This window comes from Pan troglodytes, chromosome 5 (genome assembly GCF_028858775.2).
Source record: "Pan troglodytes isolate AG18354 chromosome 5, NHGRI_mPanTro3-v2.0_pri, whole genome shotgun sequence".
NCBI lineage: Eukaryota > Metazoa > Chordata > Mammalia > Primates > Hominidae > Pan > Pan troglodytes.
In genome coordinates this window covers 140981501-141002939 of record NC_072403.2, presented here as the reverse complement: position 1 = coordinate 141002939, position 21439 = coordinate 140981501, and the positions used below count along the sequence as shown (strand labels likewise).

The 21439-nt window shown below is 34.8% G+C and overlaps 1 protein-coding gene across 4 annotated transcripts in view; it reads right to left on the bottom strand.

Annotated features, from left to right (window-relative positions):
- LAMA2 (laminin subunit alpha 2) overlaps positions 1–21439 on the bottom strand; it is a 634923-nt gene that overhangs the window by 406465 nt on the left and 207019 nt on the right. For all 4 annotated transcript variants that reach the window (XM_016956287.4, XM_054686299.2, XM_054686300.2 and 1 more), the window contains exon 4: positions 19991–20233. In XM_016956287.4, coding sequence (XP_016811776.1) covers positions 19991–20233 — 243 coding nt within the window. The remainder of the gene's footprint in view (positions 1–19990; positions 20234–21439) is intronic.

The following is a 21439-nucleotide window of genomic DNA, read 5'->3' as shown; positions in this document are numbered from 1 at the left end:
GAAGGAATCGTAAACCAACTCACAGATAAGAAAATTTAGCTTCTAAGAAGGCACATCTAAGATCCCAGTGAAAGAGACTAGGAGGTTACAGAGACTACGAGTGATAGAATTGGAAATTAGATCCAGTTTTTATTTTTTATTTTTTACTTCAAATCCAGTGCAGTTTTTATTAGACACAATCACCTCTGTAAGATGAGCATTCTTCTCCAGCACAATGCTATAAAATAGGTTGTTAATTCATTCGTTCAGCTATTTCAGTGTACATTTTTATTTTCTTCATTTTATCTTGCTGATCACAATGCATTTCTTTTCATTATCAGATATTTGGCAGGGAGTCACACTGATGTTCTTTCATGGGTAAGACAAGCAAAGTTCAGTTAATGCTCCTCTTATGATGGTTCATGTCACTATTCCTCCTACATAAGATGAGTCTAAAGAATCTATCCTGTAGTATCCACATGATTATGCAAACACAGGCAGTTTGAGGGTAAGTTCATGATTGTGGCTGAGCACGCAGACTATACCATCAGCCTGGGTTCAAATCCTGACTCTGCCACTTACTAGTTGTATAAACTTGGGCAAGGTAATATTGCCCATCAGTTTTCTTATTTGCAAAATGGGAACAACAAGAGTGTACATTGCATGAGGTTACTGTAAAGGTTTAATGAGTTACAAGATGCAAGGCATTTAGAATGGTACTTGGCACAAGGCATGTGATCGGGGAATGTGAGCTATTATCACTCAAACTGTATGCTAGAAAAATATATTGGTTCTAACCACAAGCCATCTGAAAAAACACTTTTGTGTGGCAATGGGCCGCCTCTCTGCTTTTGTAGGAGTACATTCTGTACTTTAACCACACAGAAGACTACCTGGCAACAAATACGGATGCTTAAGTTCCTGTCAAGTAATTTAACTCTGAGAATTTGCCTGCACATCTGACATTTGAGAGTGACAAACAAAGTGGACACACAAAGCGCCCATCCCCTGTACTCCTTCATGAATTAAGTTAGACTATCCCAAAAGCACAGAATTAAATCATATTATCTTAGTTTCTCAGAGACACATGAATCATCATTGAGTAAAAAATTTAAGAGAATATCTTCATCTTTCTTACACTGCAGAAATAAGCAAGTAATATTGTCCTTTGCACTAGTGATGCTTGAAATCCTTTTACTTTTTTCTATCTGACATCCTTACATAAGGACTGCATTAAATTTGCTCTGAGAATTCATTGCTAATAAAATGTTCATCTTGAAAGTTTGAAAGCTTTCTTCTTTGTCAGACACTAGCTAATTTAACATTTTCTTTTTTGGCCCTAATTGTCTGAAAATTCTGCATTAAATTACAAGTTGAATTGCAATAACTAACTCATCCCAGATGAGCAGCTAGTATGCATTTTTCTTTTATTTTATTTTGTTCAGTGAAATTTTAATTTTTTGTTGTCATTTTAAAGTTGTGTTTTGTCATGTATGCCACCTTGACACTTTTCTCAAAGACAAGCATAAAAAAGTACACTTCTTTAACATGCAGTGGTAATAAATTCATTTATTTTTGTCATCTCTTCATTCAGTTGCTCATCTAGTATTATTGAGCACCAACCTTGCTATGTATAAGAAAAATAGTAAAAAACCAGACAACCTGCAAGTCCTTAATTTCTTTAAAGTGGTTATAAGAAAATAGTATATTGAAAATTACTGTTTTCAGAATAAATAAACATATAAAATGCATGTTATTAAAATTGTTTCTCTGAAACTGTTAATTCATCTCCTTTAAAAACTGCCTTTTAATCTGTGACTATAACATGAATCTTTTTTAAACAACTATATTAAAATATAATACAACTAAGTGAATGGAAAAACCCTTCACACAAATCATCTTGGTTCTATACATATCCCAAAAATATTTAGAAGATTTTAGAACTATTCATAGCTGTGATCAGAACTTCAGGACATTCCTTTGACTGTCTTAATATTACCAAATTTCATCTTTTAAGGTGAATAATTTTGGGGCTAAGGAGACAAACAAAATCACTGAGAGTCAAGATGTGAAGTCATCGTTATAAAAGCAATCAACTCCAAGAAAAATTCTAAAAACATTTTGAACAACTTTCGAACAACATTGCACATTGCATTTAATTTAATGAATGTAGGTCCCTGCCAGTTTAATAGCTGGGACTTACAGACTTTGTTTTATTATGGTGATTTCTGAAACTTTGCTTAAAATTGTATTTACTTTACTAGCACACTTCATAGCCTGTGCTACAGAAGCTCAGAAAGAAATGATTCTCTACCTGCTTTTATAATGTCATTAGTCAACTTAGTTTCTTCCTTTTCCTCCACTCAAAGAGCAAGTTTCTAAAGAATAAGATTCAGTCACAGCTCTCAAAAATCTTGTACTCTGGAAAAACCTTGTGCAAATCCCAAATTGCTAATTGCATGCATAAAAGCCCTAGGAGGTCAGGAAAAGAAGAAATTGTAAGTTGCTTTCTGCAACGTGCTGAAATAAATGATAATAACAGCTGTCATTTATTACATCTGCACCTTAGCCGGATGTGTTATGTAAATTATCTCATTTAATACAACCAACGTGGGCAGATATGTATTTATACTTCCTCATTCTTAGATGCGGAAACTAAACTTCAAAGAGTTACCTAAGATTACACAGCTATTGATTGCTGGACCAAGATTCCAAACCAGGCCTGATTTCAAAGGCCATTGCACTCAGCAACACCACCTGTTACCAGACTAAAGTCCTCCTTCTGTACAGATCTCAACCATTTCTGCCATGGGAAAAGCTGGTAGGAGAGAAAACAGACTGGCAGGACTTCAGATTAAACATGGTTTGTGTTTCCTAAGGAATTTAGGAATTGAATTTCCTAAGGAGGCTGTTAGACTTACTTAACCATGTCTCTTTAAAATGAATAAACAGCAGCTGGGAAAATACATTTCTTACAGAAGTATTCTATATGCATCCGACAAATAAAAAGACCCTCAACTCCAGATGTTAATGTAAAATTATCCAGATGCTACAAAATGATCATCCAGAATACCCGAGGCAAAAGAAAGTCAAGCTGAAAATTGATTTCAAAAAGAGAAATCAAAGTGGAAACACCAATTTGTATTTTTGCTAAGTTACAGAGGACTGGTTATTTCTCTGTTCTTTTTTAGAACACACATGTGGAAAGATCTCTCTTAAATGATAAAATAGAGTTGCAAAATTGGGAATTTCCTGGCTTGAGTAATTAATGCACGGTTTTCTGGGCAACATTCTGGTGTCTCTGTAACATTTTGCTTCTGTGTTGTTTTTGGATAGAGGAAGTATATAGATCTCTGAGGGTGAAATGAAAAAAATAGAAGTCATTGTCATACAAATAATTTGTGTTATTAATATTCTTATGTGGATTTTAAAATTTAAATCTAGAATAATAGGTTATTTTGTTACCGATTTTTCTGGGATTTAGGTGTAGCTGTAGTACATAAATGAATGACATATGCAAATACCACAAAATTCTAAGCTAGCTAGTTCACTAATCAGAATATTCAAACTAGACAAATCAGTTCCCACTTTCAACTCCTAGGCATGATTTGTCTGATTTGGCTGACTGCATGGAAGACCATACATATATGTTTATGTGATGTAAACGGAGGAGTGGGGAAATGTACAAAGGAGTAGGTCATGGCCCTCTCCCTCATGGAACCCAAAAGCTTTTAGCAATGCCTTGTAAAGAGTAGCGTCTTTCAACTACCTAATCATCTAAGAAAGACATTGGGAAAAGATTTTATGTTAAATGTCTGCACATAAAATATAGAGTTTTTTTTAAAAAAGCAAATACAGAAAACATTCATTCTTATCACTGCATTTAAAACAAAACAAACAAACAAGCAAAAGTTTATTTGTATTCCTATCTCAAGAAACATCCTTTTTGTAGTTTTCCTTTAGGGAATTGTATGAGTTATAATCGTATCAATGGGAACTAACAAGAATGTCATTTAGTTTTGAGTCTTTAGCTGTTCTTTAACCTTGCAGTCTTCTAATAAGATGACTTGTTTACTCATTTCTGCAGCTGTGGGTTCTGGACAGAGTTGTAGTGACATTATTTTTCAGAATAACCCCAAATCCTCTTTCCAGACCAGAATATCAAAGTATTGTTTGGTTCTGCATATATTTTGCTGATTGCTCTTGACCTAATTATTTTATACCTGTTCAACCTTGATTTGTATTAACCTTATGCTGTACAAGTTCTCTTGGGATTTTTTAATATATAAATATCCTATTTGATCTGCATCCAATTTTGGAGTCCAAAGTCTAAAGGGCCTGAAGATGCTATTTCTTTATTATTTAAAACAAATTTTAGTATCCTTGGAATTACTGATATCAGCTCCTTTCACATTCTGCCTTTGCTTGCTTTTTTGATAAAAATCTCATTTGGCTAAAAAATTACCTGTGTTATTTTCAACGAAAGGAAGTTAGGCACCAACTGTGCTATTTCCCATTGATAGGGATAAAATGTTCCAAACTATCTCTCCTCTGAGTCCTAGTGTAGGGCCTTACCATGGAACAGCTGAGGATGATGGTTATTTCTAGCCTCCCCTCTCTAGGGTGCCTCAAAGACACTAGTGAGCCTTGGCAAATTTCAGTTGAGTGTTTGTGCAGGTAGAAGGGTACACACACTTTATGTTGCCCAGGACACTATTCCTTCTCATTTTGCTACTGTCTTAATGATTTATCTTCTAAGAACACTATTTGTAGTCTTCTGTCTATGTTACAGGCTCTTTCTGTGGTCACAGAGTTTTTACTTGTTTGCTTTGTTTTGTTGTTGTTTTGCCTATATTTAAATGGCCCATGTTGCTTAATGGAATTAACTAGTAGAGGGTATGTCATGGCACCCAGACAACAAACTGTAAGTGCTGGAGACAAAACCAGTTACTTGACTTTTGGCTTTTCTGTCTGCCTTAGGATTCCATCAATTCTCAGATGCTTTTCGGCTAGCCATACTCTCAAGAAAAATGTGTGTGCTTTTCTTAGCACGGAACACCAGCAAAAAGAGTACATCCATCTCCTGCCAACTGGATTGATTCATTTATGACAAGAACTTAGAATTCGAACATTACCCCCGATTGTTTTGGAAATTATTAAAAGATTGTCAATGGAAAGATTTACAAAAACACTGGAGAAAATGAGGGGCTAACACACTGCAATTCTAGTGACAGAGCCCCTCATGTTAAAGAGTGACCCTCACATTATGTAAACATTGTTGGAAAACAATTATAAAACAGGATGCATTGTATAAGCTAAAGCTAAAACTCCAAATGTTTCTATTCCTTATGCTGCTAAACATCCTTCTTTTTATTTTAACATTTACTTAATCACAATTGTTGTACAGGGAAATAATTCTGCCTAAAATCTGTTTCTATGACATGTTTCTGCAAGGCAGGTGTTTTGTTTTTGTTTTTGTTTTCCCTAAGTGTATGTTTAAAATGTAATTTTCTCATCCTGAAACTGTTTTACAGTTTGGTACAAGCAGCCTCTCTACTCAATTTATTCAGTTATTCAGTAGGTGAAATAATTATGGTGAATCAAGGCAATTGCTAGGAACATAGCCTGTCTCCCATCACTCCCTTCCACATTTTCATGTGGCAACCACACAGTTCCCTAGACAAGTCACTACAGTTTTTTTTCTCTCTCTCTCTGTAATCTTGTAACCAGACTTTTCTGTGCTAGAGATCTTTTCTCTGACTTATTTCCTCTCTTATCTAATCCCCCCAAAGCATAATGTCCATTATCCCCTGCACCTAAGACAGTGTTTGCCATAAAGACAGTGCTCAATATTTATTTATTGAAAAAAATAGCTAAATGTTGAGGTCTACTTACTGGCTACATATACCCAAGAAATTTATTCATGATATCAAATCGTTTGGTGGTTGAACTGAAACTGTATTCCAGCTCATTTTTGTTGTCCTCTCTTTTTTGTAACGCATTTGCTTAGTAGTGATTAATGTGTCAGCTGGTCTTCCACAGCTAATTCAACACAAAAGTTTATCTTTCTATAAGATAAACGGATACAATGTAACAAATTGAAATAATGGAAGAGAAAAATGTCTTTAAATGAAATAACCACTGAAATAACAAACTAATGTGGAGATAAAAAATAACACAAAATTAAATCATTCTGATAATTTTTTCTTTAAAAAGCAATAGAGGATTTTTTTCCCTTGACATAATCTAAGAATTTTTAGCAAAAGTCTTGCAATAAAGGTAGTTTATCCTGAAGAGAGTAGTAGATAAGTGCTGTAAGTGGATGTCAGGTTTTAAAACATGTAAAATGCCCCTAAAAGGTGTCAACTATCACTCCAGATACAATGAACATCTACACATGTGATTATACAATACATATAAGGGTAACAGAGTGTGTCTATGTGGAAACACAGGTATATACATACACGCTTTATATTCTGTGAGCCAAAACAACACAGTTCCCAAACTTACTACTGGTAACCTGTATACCACCAACTTTCATGTAGTCCCTTACAACAACTGATATAATGCCTGATTACTAGCATAAAATATTATTTGCTATTCCCCCCTTCCCTACAAAATTTAAAAACAAATGTAGTATGACTCAGGTTTAGTTTAATATTCACCATATTACTAATTTGGTAAAGAAAAGGCCTTCACAGAATAAATTATTATACTTATAAATTGTTTCAGTGAAAGGACTTGCCTGATTTCCCATTGATACTTTTGCTAAAATACTGTGTGCATCTGAGGTTATACTTAGGACGGTATTCCTGCAAGTATTTCTATTCACGCTTTGGCAGATATTAGTTTAAACCATATGAAACTGCATTTTAATGGACTAAAATAGTCAAATATTGGCAATTTCCCATGGCTCAACATAATAGTAGTAGGCTCGGGTTTAGAAGGCACTTACAATTTGAATAAGGAAATAAATAATTCTGATTACTGAATGAAGCTAAAGAACAAATTTACACAAAGAAAATATAATTTTCTAACTTATAATCTTGCCAGGACTGCCATTTTCCTTTGCAAAATAAGTATCATAGGATTTTTGTTATCCCTGATTAGAATTTAAATTACATGTCTTATGTACTACCCAGGTAGCAGAATTGAGCAACATTTTTCATTTACATTTTTCCAATGAAAATATTTGGCTGTAGTCAGTCTGCTGTGTTGCAAAATAGTACACATCCTCAGGCTAGAATGCTTTGCTGTAGATTTTTCTCCAGTTTTCACTTCATAGCAGGGGCCTAGTAAAGCAGCTCCTGACATCTTTTTAAGTTTGCTTATAAAGTGTAATCATAACCATTCCACTCCTGGGTTACTTGTCTCAAGGACTTTTGATGATAGCTCTAGTGTTGAAATAATTTCCCTAAGGATCAGAAGCTTATTTTAATAGCTTCAATATCCTTTGTTGTATTTTCAAGTGTACTTTTGCCATAATGATAATAGTACATTATCTTTCCTGTGTAAGACTGATTAACTGACACACCCTTGGGTTTTTCCGAGTAGAGATGGTGGATGGCATTTAATTATCCACACAGTGTCACACAAACTCTTGTGACCAACGGTAAATACACATTTAGAAAATGACTGATTGGACCTAAGTGTTCCATTTATGAAGTGGAATGATTATAAGGTTTGCCATCAGAAGATCTGGACTGGACCTGGACCAGAGATTAGTGTTGAACATTTACCACAATGTGACCTCAAATCAGTTCCTTCACCTCCATCTGTAAAATGAGAATAATAACAATTTTGGCTTGAAGCATCTCCAAGGCTTTGGTGAGGATCAGATGGAAGAATGCATGGCAGAGTGCCTTGTAACTGACACAGCACCATAGACAAATAGTTATTGCCAATATTATTGATAACACAAACAATAGTTAATCCATTAATCCTCTTCCTTTTGCTTGGGAGTCATATTTTAACTGAAAGGCTTAAACTCTACTTAGGTAATGTAAAATAAAACTGATAATAACCAGCAAATCTAGCATGATCTGCCATTCCATCATGGAATGTTTGCTTGTGATTTTAGGCCTGATTATAGATGTCATAATATGAGTTTTGACAACCTGAAGTGCTTCTTATAATATCAAGTTCATTTAATAGTTCTTTTCTTTCTTTATGTAGAGAATAAATATTGTTCCTGCTTCACAGTTTGGTAATCTCAATACACTTCAGAATTGGGACCTGAATTATTGACAACCGTTTATAATTTTCAGTTTAGAAAATATTTTCTATAATAAATTGCAATGAATATAAGTAGAACTTTTTTTTTTTGCAATAAGGTGCTAGCATATTTAAATGCTTGTGTGCCTATCTGTACAATATTAACAATGGCCAAGAGTGGATTCTATGAAACCATACTGTTTTTCATACAAGAAGTAACAGGTCTACACAATGAAATCTGAAGTTTATTTGGATCAAAACTGACAAGCTTTGAAGAAAAGTCCAGAAGATTAGCAGTTTAATAAATTGAATGGGATAGAGGGCTGTCTTTTCTGACAATGAGATCAATGATGTCAATTCAATTCAGATAGAATTTTACCTGAGTAGTCAATTAATAATAAAAATAACAGAAAGAATTAGCTTGAGCCAAATAAAAGAAAAATGTAATTTTTAAAGTTTTGTTTGACCAAAAATGTATTTACCTGTTGGTTTACTTAATGTTTTCATAAATTTTACTATAAGATGGAGAATTACTATATCTCTGTCAAAGTAATATTGATATAATTACCTATAGTTTGGAGAAATATATATCTTTTAAGTCATTTAAAACCCTAGTTTCTACAGCCTCACTTATGTGCACAAAGTGGTTAACTATGTTCCAAAAATATAATTTTATTGGTTTTAGCAGCCAATTTTAAAGACTTCATAAAAGGATTTATGTATTAAGGCATTTCAGAATTTTATTTCAAAATGTAGTGACATTATTATAATGGGTCTCAACTATGTCTAACACAGCATTATGTTCTCTCTTATGGAAATGGACAAGAAAAAGATTCTTAGAGGCCTTTCTTGTGGACCATTAAAGTCGTAGTCAAAAACTGAAACGTGTACAATGCTTGAGAAGTTCTGCAGTACTTTGACCACACAACATGGGTTCTGTTGCCCACTTATAAAAGTAATGCATTGACTAATATCTCCCTATTTCTCCCAGCCTCTGCCCCTAACATAGAATCAACAGATTCTGTGTTTAAAAATGTTCCTGATGAGAAATCTTGTCCTATCCATTTTATCACTAGCCTATTTAATACGGTGTGGCCCTGGGACACCCACACACTAGCAGGCTCTATAACCATGCCTGGAAAGAAGTTAAACTCAATAGCTCATTCTACAGGTATATTGGAAGGAAGTTAAATTCAAATAGTAATGCTATAGTGGATGCAAATTAATATTTTAAAACATTTTCTAAAACACTTTTTAAGTAGCTTCTATTGGATCTCCTGTAATGTGATCCTTATTAAAACCAAATCAGGTATGCGTTTTGAGGAATCTTCTGTGAGTAAAACCCATATCACCTTCCTTATGTGTTTATAGTATTTGTTCAACCATTAGTCAATCATTTCATATAGTAAACTTTTAGAGGAATAACATGTCTTAGGAACTTGGATAGCAAAAAACAAAACAAAATCTTAAAATTGCTTTAACAATTATGCATATAAGTTACTATTATTGTCTTGGGAAGAAATGTTGGTCAGTGGATCTTCTGTATTGCTATTAGTTTTTGGGATTTAGTATTGAAGGGAAAATGTAAGTTCCCTTAAAAGGGAAGGTCTTTTAAGAACAGCTGAAAGGGAGGCTACAGATGGGTCGAATGGGTGGGGTGTGTAGAGGGGCGGGATTAAGGAATACAAGCCCTCTCTAAATGTGGGTTACTTTCGCTGAGGTTTTTATGGTCATATTTCCTATTGCCATGTAGAAGCAATGACTAAAGACACTAAAACACTAGACAAACAAAGTTATATTTAGACATCAAAAGCTCAAAATAGGCTAAGAGTAAAATGATCAAAAGTAATGCAAAAAGTCACTTTAAAAATTATTAAAGCAAACAAAATTCTAACAAGTCTATTGCACAATTGACATACATTAAATTCCAGAAACAAAAATAAAAAATATTTAAAAAACAACACAAAAGAAATATAAATATACATCATTTGCCAGAATAAAGCTTGAAGCAGAAAAACTGATAAATATAAATATGCCAAGATAAAATTATTAAAATCAGCGTTTTAAAATCATTAAAAAGATTAAAAAATGAGCAAGATAAAGAGGTTAAGAAATCAATTAAAGTGAAGGTTAAAAAAACCTATTAGATATAAAAATGAAGTAATTCATCAAAGCTAAAAGGTAAAGAATTTTTTTAACCTAAAACATGAAAATACTAAAACCCCAAAATAAAAAATAAGCAGCAGCTCAAACTCAGGTCTGTGCAATCTCACATAGAGCTTCAGCAGGAACTGCTAGGAGGGGGGACTCCTGAGCTTATAGGGCAGAGCAGATTTTCCAGGAAACCCCAGACACAGACGGAAACTTTTAGCTTTGTACCTTTCTGGTGCTCTGAGAATACACTGAATTCAAATCACAGCTCCAAAAATTACTAGCTGTGGAACCCTGGGAAAGTTATTTGACCTCTCTGTAATACCTGTTTCTCAACTGTAAAATGGGACAAGTATTAGTATATATGAATTTATACATGGGAAATTTCTTAGATTAACACCCTCCATAAAATAAATGTGCAACAAATGCTAGCCATCATTTGTTATTATTATTATTGTTGTGGTTTTATTATTATTTTTGTCTACTTGGCCCTGGATTAACCCTACATTAGCACTGAGACCCTCACCTATTCCTTCTGGTCCTCCAACTTCAGCAAGCTTGTGGTTTTTTGCTTTGCTTATTCCTTCAGTCTTGTTCAGTAGCCTCTGCCTTCCCTAGCCATGGCCTCATGTGGTATGGCTGTGTCCCTCTCATGCTCCCCACTCTCATTCCAGGCTGAGCCAGCTCAGTCATTTCATAGTTAGGAGTGGGCTTAAGCCAATGTTAGCTACTGAACCTTGAGAATAAAAAGGCTGGAAATACTATCATATCATAGAGGTTAAAGAGAGTTTTGCCATAAAAATCTAATTTGATGGTTATTATAACCACGTAAACTGGCTGGGGCACATATTAGATGGTTTACTCTTCTTTCTGAACCCTATTGTTAATCCTTGGCAGAGCTACCTGAAAGCCAAATCCAGGTAATTCCCCAAAAGTCAGTGTGCAGTGTCTTTGTACCTTCTTTCACAACCCTAAACTTCCTTACCTAGCTTAACAGAAGCTTACCCTTCTGTTCCATCTCAGTGGATCCTGTTCCACAACACTGAGAGAACCAGGTCTCTTAAATATTGGTGTTTTCTCCTCAGGATTCCATTCTCATTCAGTTTCTCCGGCCATCTTTGTTTTTCAACAATACTGCATTAATTTAACAGGGATTTGTGGATACTTTCTGGGCATTGTATATATATATATATTTTTTTTTTTTTTGGAGGAGTAAGGGAGTCTAGTAACTGATCAACAAAGAAAAAGGAGGAATATAATCCTCTTAATTTTATCTTTATTTTATTAAAAAGATGTATTTTTAAAATATAACAATAAATTACCTTAAATAAATTATGTATTTTATGTGTGTGTCATTTCAAAATATTTCAGCTGCTCTGTGTATTCCAACCAGAGTTGAAACATTTCATTTTTTAGAGGACTCCATATAAACCTCATTGTAAGGAGGTACTTTAATATTGTTGCTCCAGGTACTGATTGGCCCCACATTGGTCTAAAAAGAATTATTTTTAGAGAAACGAAGCCTGAAACCCCAAATAATTATTTACCTAAATTTCTATTGAAAACCAATACAAATTAGTAATACTCTGCTGTTTCTCCCTAAAGGAACAATTGCAAGGGTAATTGAGAAAGGCTAGGTCTTCATTTCCATTCCCTCATTTCCATACAAACTCACATGCAAAATCATGTTATAACCTTAACAATGTTATATCAAAGGAGAATTTCTGAAACATTTTTTAATAACAGTCTTGGGTTTGTGTCTTCCTTCTCCTGTATTTGCAATTCTAAGGATCACCATAATGTCAGATGATGAAAAGAGGAAGAAAAATATTCTGTCTGTATATATAAAATTCTGTCACATAGGAAATCAAAATAATATCAAAGCTCTACATACAGTTTACAAAAAAAAAAAAGTGTCTTCAAGATTTAATGATGGTTTCTCCAGGGATTTTTATACAAGCCTGCCATGTTTCAAAGCAGAATCAAAGTGAATCTAAGTTCCATTGAGCTGCAGTCCAGGAGAGTGAGAAGGTGGTGGTAAGAAGGAAAGGAAATCATATGTAAATAACTTAAAGTCCTCTGTATGAGGAAATGGAAGCAAAATCACTATGGTAACCATGAATATTTAGCTAGCAGTCTAGTGACAATCCAAATAAATTAAAAGCAATAATGTGAGTCAAAGAAAGGGAAAAGTCTCATACAACAGAAAAATATTATAATTTTAATTCTAGGATCTCTAAAGCAGTGCCATCTAGAAAGTTCGTCCTCCTCAATATTATTACTGTGATTCTTCTCTCAGCTACCCCTTTGACCATCAATAACCTAGTTTTAGTTCGAAGTTTATTTGCTCAACTCAAACCTGCCAAAAGACTCAGTCCACCAAAACCTATCACATTTGTTGACAGAAAAAGTTAGTCTCTTTCTTCAGTTGGAAGTAGTTAGAATGACCAATATTCTTTCCCTAAATAACTGGTGGCCTGTTCTCCTACAGGGTTTAAAAGGCTGGAAATAGCTGAACATTAAGCCAGGAATACAGACATAAGAATCACCAAGAGTACTTGTTTAAAATATACATAGGGCTTAATGAGCCTCTGACAAATATAATGAATTAAAAGTTCTGGTCTCAGGAGTAGCTATTTTTCAAATGCTCCTAGGTGATTTCCAAGTAAAGCCAAGTTCTTGGGGTGCTTCCAAGTGGCAGTTCTTGTAAGCAGTTCTCAATAGCATCTGGGCTACTGCTTTCTGCAGAGGCAGAACTTGGGCTGTGATAGTAGCTCTCGATGGCTTGGTTCCCTAGGGCACTGCTGGACATGCATGTTATGTAGCTGTTCCCACAAGAGCTCTACCCTGTGGTTGGCCTCAAAGTAATGGAGGCCCCTGCAGTCTGTTGCTTCATACCCTGCAACTCCTATTAGGGAGCTCAGTATCATTTGCTCAAAGCAGGACAAAGTAGGGTCCCTGCTGAGCCTTCTCTTGGCATTGATGATAGAAAATTGCTCTTCTAAAATAAAACTGTTTTAAGGCTTTTGCTCAAAGCCTCCTTCTATTTGCAGCCTGGATAACGACATACCCAGTCATATTATTATCTTGCCTATATCCTCCATTATCCCTCCTTTGCCAGGCCCTGAGACTTGATACCTTACGATTATCTCATAGCTCAGAATGAGCTTCTCTTCTCCCTTTGGGTGCAGGCCTAGGATGCTAGGCTTCAGGGTTAAGCTCTTTCTTGGTAGTAGTTGAACCCAGTTCTCTAACATTTGTTGATCTCTTAAAATCAATGTGGAGTGGAGGGCAGCGAAGGGGCCAAACCAAACCATGAAGGGAAACAGGTGGGAGTAGCTGGAGTAACAAACAAAGCCAAATAAAACATCAGAGATGATGCAATTAAGATTAAAGAGGCCATAAGGAAAGGCCAGACCTCTCCAGTGATGATATGAACATAGGCAGTATTGAAGTTTGGATACAGAGGCTGAAATTGGGGGCTTGAATATCCTTTAATAGATTGATGAGAAATTTACCTAAGGTATCTTTCAGCTCTAATGTTCTGAAGATTTTGGCACATGTCTCAAAAATTCTTTAGACAAGTGGAAATGTAATAAACTTTAGACTCAGTGGATTTGGCATTAGTCACAAGAAAACTATTTCCTATTAATGTTCTAAGCCTAAAACATGAACATTGTTGTCTAACTAGTGTGTAACAATTGAGACATGTTTATTTCATAATGCCTTGTTACATGGGTGGGCCTTAAAAATTCCTCTGGGCCAGGCATGGTGGTTCATGTTTGTAATCTCAGAAGACTGTAACTTTAGAAGACTAAGGTGGAAAGATCACTTGAGGCCAGGAGTTTGAGAACGGCCTGGGCAACATAGCAAGACCCTGTCTCTACAAAAAAATTTTTAAAAATTAGCTGGAGGCTGATTTTTTAGGTAGGAAGATTTCTTGAGCCTAGGAGTTTGAGCCTGCAGTGAGCTATAATCATGCCACTGGACTCTAGCCTGATCAACACAATGAGAACCTGTTTGTAAAGAAGAAAGAAAAAAAAGGAAGGAAGGAAGGGAGGAAGGCAGAGAGGGAGGGACTTGTTTTTCTTATTTCTGACATATTTAAGGAATATTTTGAAGGTCTGGAAGAAAATGACCATTCAATGCTTAGTCAAAAATATACATTACAAATCACAGTAAATATTTAGATACTGCTGTCCACGTTAAAAATCTATCTAAAATATATATACCTACTATGTAACCATAAAAATTAAAAACATTTTAAAAATCTACCTATTAATAGAAGCACAAGCCCCATAAACCAATAAAAAAGAAAAAAATATGCATATATTAATAAAAAATGATTGATGCAATGAGAAACTGTTTCCTCTGTAGTATTGGTTCCCAAAATCCAGAAGCCCAGTTTAACCATGAAAAAACATCAGGCAAACCCAAACTGAATAATAGTCTATAAAATATCTCTAAATATCTCTTAAAATATCTCTTAAAACTGTCACAGATCAGTGCCTAAATGCAAAATAGTACCTGAATTGGATCCCAGAAGAGAAAAAATGAAATTGGTAAAATGAATGAAACCTGAATAAGTTCTGTGGTTTAGATAACAATAATGTATCAATGCTAACTTCTTAGTTTTAACATGTGCATTGTCATTATTTAAGATATTATTCCTAGGGATAGCTGGATGAGGGAATGTGAGGATTCTCTATAATCTTCATACATGTGTGTAAACTTAACATAATTCCAAAATAAAAAAAATTAAATGCATGTGCAACTTCGCTTCTATTTATGGTAGATTATACAGTAAGAGTCAACACTCTCAATGACAACAACTAGACAAACTGGATAAATATACAAAAACATATGTTTAAAGCCATGTGAGAGCTATCAAGAGAGTGAAGATAACCTTCTCAACGTCAAGGACAAAAGAGATGTCTAGACAGGTGATTGGTATGTTGTGACAGCTTTTGTCCTGTGAGCATTTTCCTGTCCAGACACATGGCTGAGAGACTGAGCAGCTCTTTTGACAGCCTGCTGTATTAGGAGGACAAAAGTTGGATTCCAGGACTGCATGGGTGGGACTTTCGTAATTCCCACACACGCTGGCTTGGACTCCATAGATAAGCAGCATGGGAATGAGCGTATACTGGAATTAAAGCAGCTGTCATTGGGTTATAGCAATGCTTTGAATCATCTGAATGTCCCAGAAATTTGAATCCCTAAAATTGAATTAAGATGATCCAGATTTCCATTGCCTGGCAGTAGCATCAGAAAGTTCACACAGGATGAAGACAATATACTAGCTCTCAAATTATTTCTACACATTCTCTTTCAAATACAGAATGCAACACTTTCTGCTTTCTGTTATACAAAGATAATCAGGCACATAAGAATGTAAGACAGCATAAAAAGAATCAGCAGATGAAACAGAAAATAAAATATATCCAAAAAGGCCATATATTAGAATTATCAGACAAAAACTTTTAAAGATAATTTTTACTTTATGCTCAAGGAGATTAAAAATAGAATATTGAAAATTTTAGAATAAATCATATTATTAAATTAAAATTTTACTATAAATATAAAATTTCAATGTAAAATGAGAAACAACTTCTATTTGAAAATGAACCAGGCTAGGCACAGTGGCTCATGCCTGTAATCCTAGCACTTTGGGAGGCCAAGGCGGGCGGATCATGAGGTCAAGAGATCGAGACCATTCTGACCAACATGGTGAAACCCTGTCTGTACTGAAAACACAAAAATCAAGTGGACATGGTGGCACACGCCTGTAATCCCAGCTACTCAGGAGGCTGAGGCAGGAGAATCACTTGAACCCGGGAACCCGGGAGGCGGAGGTTACAGTGAGCTGAGATGGCGCCACTGCACTCCAGCCTGGGTGACAGAGCGAGACTCAGTCTCAAAAAAAAAAAAAAAAAAAAAAAAGAAAGAAAAAAAAGAAAATGAACCAGAGAAATTCAGAAACTGAAAAATATATGAAATTAAGAATCCTGTGAATAACTTTAATGGCAATATTTACATAGCTGAGAAGAGAATTAATGAACTAGAAGTAATCCAGAAGAAAATACCTAGAATGAAGATACAGAAAGACAAAAGATGAAAACTAAACAAGAGAGTTTAAAATACATAGTGTATACAGTAAAAAGTTCCAAGTCATTTTTAATTAGAATCATAGAGCAGAGGGAATGCGGAAGAAGCAATATTTAGAGAGGTAATGACTGAACAGTTTTCTGAACTGATGAAAGACATCACTTTGCAGATACGTAGAAAATAAAAAGGTACAATCTAAAGTAGCATTGCCCAACAGAACTTTGTGCAATAATGGCAGTGTTGCTTTCTGCCCAATCCAGTGTGGTGGCTGCTAGTCCCATGTGGCTACTGAGTACTTGAAATGTGGCTAGTGTAATGGGGAAATGGAATTTTAATTTAATTTTGATTAACTGAAATTTAAATTTGAATTACCACATATGGCTAATGGCTATTGTAGTGGGCAGTGAAGATCTGAAGCATCATAGTAAAACTACTGAAGAACAAAGAAAAAAATATTTAAATAAATCAGAGAAAAGTCACTCCAAAAGATAGTAATCAGATAGCTGAATTCTCTACATAAGCAATGGAAATCAGAAAACAATAAAATGTGCCAAAAGAAAATAACTGCAAACCTAGAATTCTACATCTGATAACAATATCCCTCAACAATGGAGGTAAATTCTGTATGTACCGAGTTTAACACACAGGCATTATTGGAGATGAATTTGCCTATTGGCTTTGAGACTTTTGAGATAAGAGTTGTTGCTGGTTTTCCCATATTCTGAGAAGTTATCTTCTCAATGCGCCTCCTTCCACTCAAGCAGGGGGAGATTTATCGCTCTGTATACACTACTGTTATAGTACTTATGCAATCATGTTTTATTTACTGGTTTATATGTTTGTTTCTCTTATTTGACTGTCACTTCTCTGTAAAGTTTTGAACATAAACAATTAATAATTGTATTCCAGGGATTATGTGAAAGTACATAATTTTAAAACTAAAGCTGATGAGTGAGATTTATTCCACAGCTACTTTGTCTGGATAATGTTAGAGAAGAGTATCCAAAACTTTTAGAATATCCTCAAATGTTGTATGATAGCCAAAGCTATATTATTTTAGAAAATATCATGCTGCCTTAGAACAATCTGGGCATTGAACTAATTCATCTATTAAAGAAATTTAATCCCAGAGAGATTAAATCATTTGACCAAGGTCCCACAAATAACTGGAACCAGTACCAGAATCCAGGTCTTCTAATTCCTTGTGTCTTTTTCTATGCCATGATATCTCAGAATTGGGATTCTTTCTACTTACATTAGATCCAGCAATACTGTTTCTCCTCTGAGCCATTTTTAAGTTTAGCGATTGCCAACTTTTAAAAGTGAACTTCTAGTCCTTACCAGATTATGGATGAAATATTTACCTGAGAATCAGAGACCTCAATTATTAGTTCAGTTATATTATCATTGAGCTGAGAGTCTTGGAGGATATCACCTGTCTATTCAAAAAAGTAACATATTCCACAAAGTAAGCTATATAAAATAAATAGATAGCCTAGGAGAGGTCTGAATTTAATTCTTATTCTTCAGTCTTATCATTCTATTGCAAATATTTTGAATTACTTTCTGTTCCTTATTTCATTCACTTCCCCATGAGTGACAAATAGATGTAAGGAAACATGTCACAGAGATAGTTCAGTCAGTTGCTCCTAATAGTTACCATCAATAAGCAGTTTTTAGTAAGTGTTGTTTAGGAGTGAAAACAATATAGCCAATTAAAGAAACTAACTAATTAACTAATAAACATGTCTTTTGTTTCATATTGGCAGGCTGACTTGGTTTAAGGAATGGAGAACCATTATTAATGAAGGGAGAGAATGGGTAGGGTATATGCTTGTGACACGCATGTTACATACCTGCCCAAGTGTATTTTATATTGCTTAATAAATTTCTGAATTGAATAATTTTTAACGGTATAGAATAGTCTTAAATTGTTTGAGAATTATTAGTCTTATGTAAACTGAATCTAGGATAAAAAATAATAAAAATTCAACTCAAAACTCTTTCTGCACTCCCTACTCCCATATCCTCAGGCCAAACTGGCCAGGAATTGGATGCCTCTAGGCACAAAGCAGGTTGAACAGCTGTTTGACTCACTGCATTTGAGTCCTTGTCATTTGGCAGATTGAGATTTCTGCTGAGAGTACCATTTGGAATGTTTTTCCCCAAAACTGGTATTTTTGAACATGGAATTTGAAATATAGTGAAGCACTGGTATACATTAATATAAAAATAGTGCCTAATGAGGGTCTGACAGATTTATGCCAAAACCCTAATTTTCCCTAGAAGTGTTGAGAGATAACCCTAGATTGGCTGGGGTGGGCATGATAGAATGTGAATATGGGTTTTCTGAAAATGTAAATATAAATGATGATACTAGCTTCAGATGTGTGGACTATGTGGGAGAGAATATCAGACATGAGTATCAATGGAGATATACATAATTAGGTAGGATGAAAGGAGGTGGGTCACATATACTAAAGGGAGACAAGTCAGGGAAACATACTAAAGAAATATTGAATAATTCAAGAGAATCACTAAGTCAAAGTTTGGGTATTTGAGGGAAGACTAAGGATAATAATAAAAATAATAGTAGTAATGGTTATTATTTCCTTAATGGCAACAAAACAATAAAAATAGCACAGAGTACTTAGTGTGCATTTCAGCATTGTTCTAATGCTTTAAATACAATAATGCATTTAATCCTCTTGACAATTATATGAGGTAAGAACTATTATTATTCCTGATTTATGGGCGATGAAACTGAGGTGCAGAGAATTTAAGTAACTGGATCAAGAACACACAACTAAGCCAGAAAACAAAACAAAAAAAAAACAACCTCCCCGCCCCCACACACAACTAATAAACTAATAACAACTGAAGCCATGGTTAGAATATGTGGCTTAAAAATCAATGAATGAATCTAAAATCTTAACCACAGGATGACAGACACTGGAGAAGAACATATTTGAACTAAGCACGTAACCTAGCTTGCACATCACTGAGAACCTAAGACTTCCTGCACATTACTGTTCCACAAAGCCTGACCCAGGGAAGAAACCCCACTGTAGCCCTATGTGGTGACAGCAGAAAAACATCAAAAGATTGAAAGAATTACTTTTCATTTGGGTCTTTCATGTGGATTACATTTCTTCACAAATTCATTTCTTTTGTCTCCATCTTCAGACCAAAGTACACTCAAATGTAAGGCCACCTTTAAGGTCTCCAATCCTTCTCTAATCATTAGCAATCCTCATTGTTCAGAAAGTCTCTTTGTATGTAAAATTAATCATTGACTTTCCAGATTAAACCTATTTCCTCTTCTCTGATCTTTACTGGAGATGGGAGACACATGAAGGTAGTTAAAATTCTAATCACCTCAGGTTTTTCTTTTTTATTTAATAACTCATTTAAATGTACTTTTGCTAAATCCTATTTTAAAATCTCCCTGACATTAATTACTGATATATTCAGGTCTTTCTGACAGGCCTATTTCGCCGTCTCAAATGTGCTTAAATGGTGAGTTTTCTCATCTTACCTCTCCATTTTCTAAGGGGTGTATCTTGGAGTAAAATGAAGTGCAGATGACCTCATCGTCTTTGGCATATGACGGTGGCCCAGTGCGGGGATAAATATTGTAAAGCGTTAGGCACTCCGTGTCTGTCACAGCATGATACTGCCAGGGCTTGTATTCAACATCATCAAGAGAGCGTTCCAAAATCCAGTTTCCAGGCCGGGGGGAGTTAGCTGCCTTCACAATCACATACGCGATCTGGAACACCTAGGGAAGTATAACAACAACAATAACATTGAATTCCCAAATATTCTCATCATTTTATGTCAAATATAAGTCTAAATGCTACAGTAGATTTTATTTCAGATTTTATTCTATAATCTTATAATGTTCTCTGAAATAATTTTACCATTACAGGTTCATATCTAATAATTTTTTGCTAAGAAGTGATGTTTTGTTTTGACAACCATGGCTTTAAAAGAAATGGATTAAGACTGGATTTTAGTAACAACTCATTGGCAACATTTCACCTAATGTTTAAAGTTCCATTATAATTATTACCACCTAAAACATTTATTAATAGTACATACCAATTTACTCACCTTACTGTGTTAAAGACTGTAAAATACAAGCTAGAAATTCCCAGTGTGAATAGTGCTTGATAGTTTAGAAAACTTGCTTACTTATATCACATAATCCTCAAAAAAGTGCCATTTAGAGGCAGTTAGTATGGTACAGCAAAAACATCATAAACACATTCCTATGTTCAGATTGTGGTTCTAGCATTGTGGCAGTAAATCCTCAATAAATGTCCATTCCTTTACATCCCCAAATAGAAAATAATGGAGGAGAAATTCCAGTGTTATGAAGACAACGGATTGAACCTGAAACACATTAAATGAAGGGTTTCTGTACCTTCTCTTTGCAAAAGGTAAACATGCAAGAAAAGGGGTGAAATAAAGAGGTATTGTTACTGTTAACAGAGTGACAATGGCGAGGAATGTGGCAATGCTCTATTTACAAATTTGTATAGAATTTGAAGATGTAAAAAAAGAAATATTCTAGATGTTTTGTGGTAGTGCATATCTGTGTCTTTACCAATGTAGTCCAAAAGAATAGTGAAGAAACATTATGGAATGACATTTATGTACAATGTTCTAGGTAGAAAGACAGATATGAATTAGTTTAAATTACTATTCCACCAACAATGGGTTGTTAATATATTGTAATAATGAGACAAATGAAAAGTGCTATAATAATAAAACAGTATGATATGTTCTTGACTAGTAAATGCTATGAGGTATGAGAGCTTGGCAGCTCTAAGTGGATGAGGTCACTGGTGGGCACAATTGGGAGGACAGGCTCACTACAATGTGATTAACAGGACTGCTGAGCTACAGAGGGAATCCTGAAAGGGATGCTCTAGAAACAAATTTTATCTGCTTCATAGTTTTGACATGGTAACTCATGCAT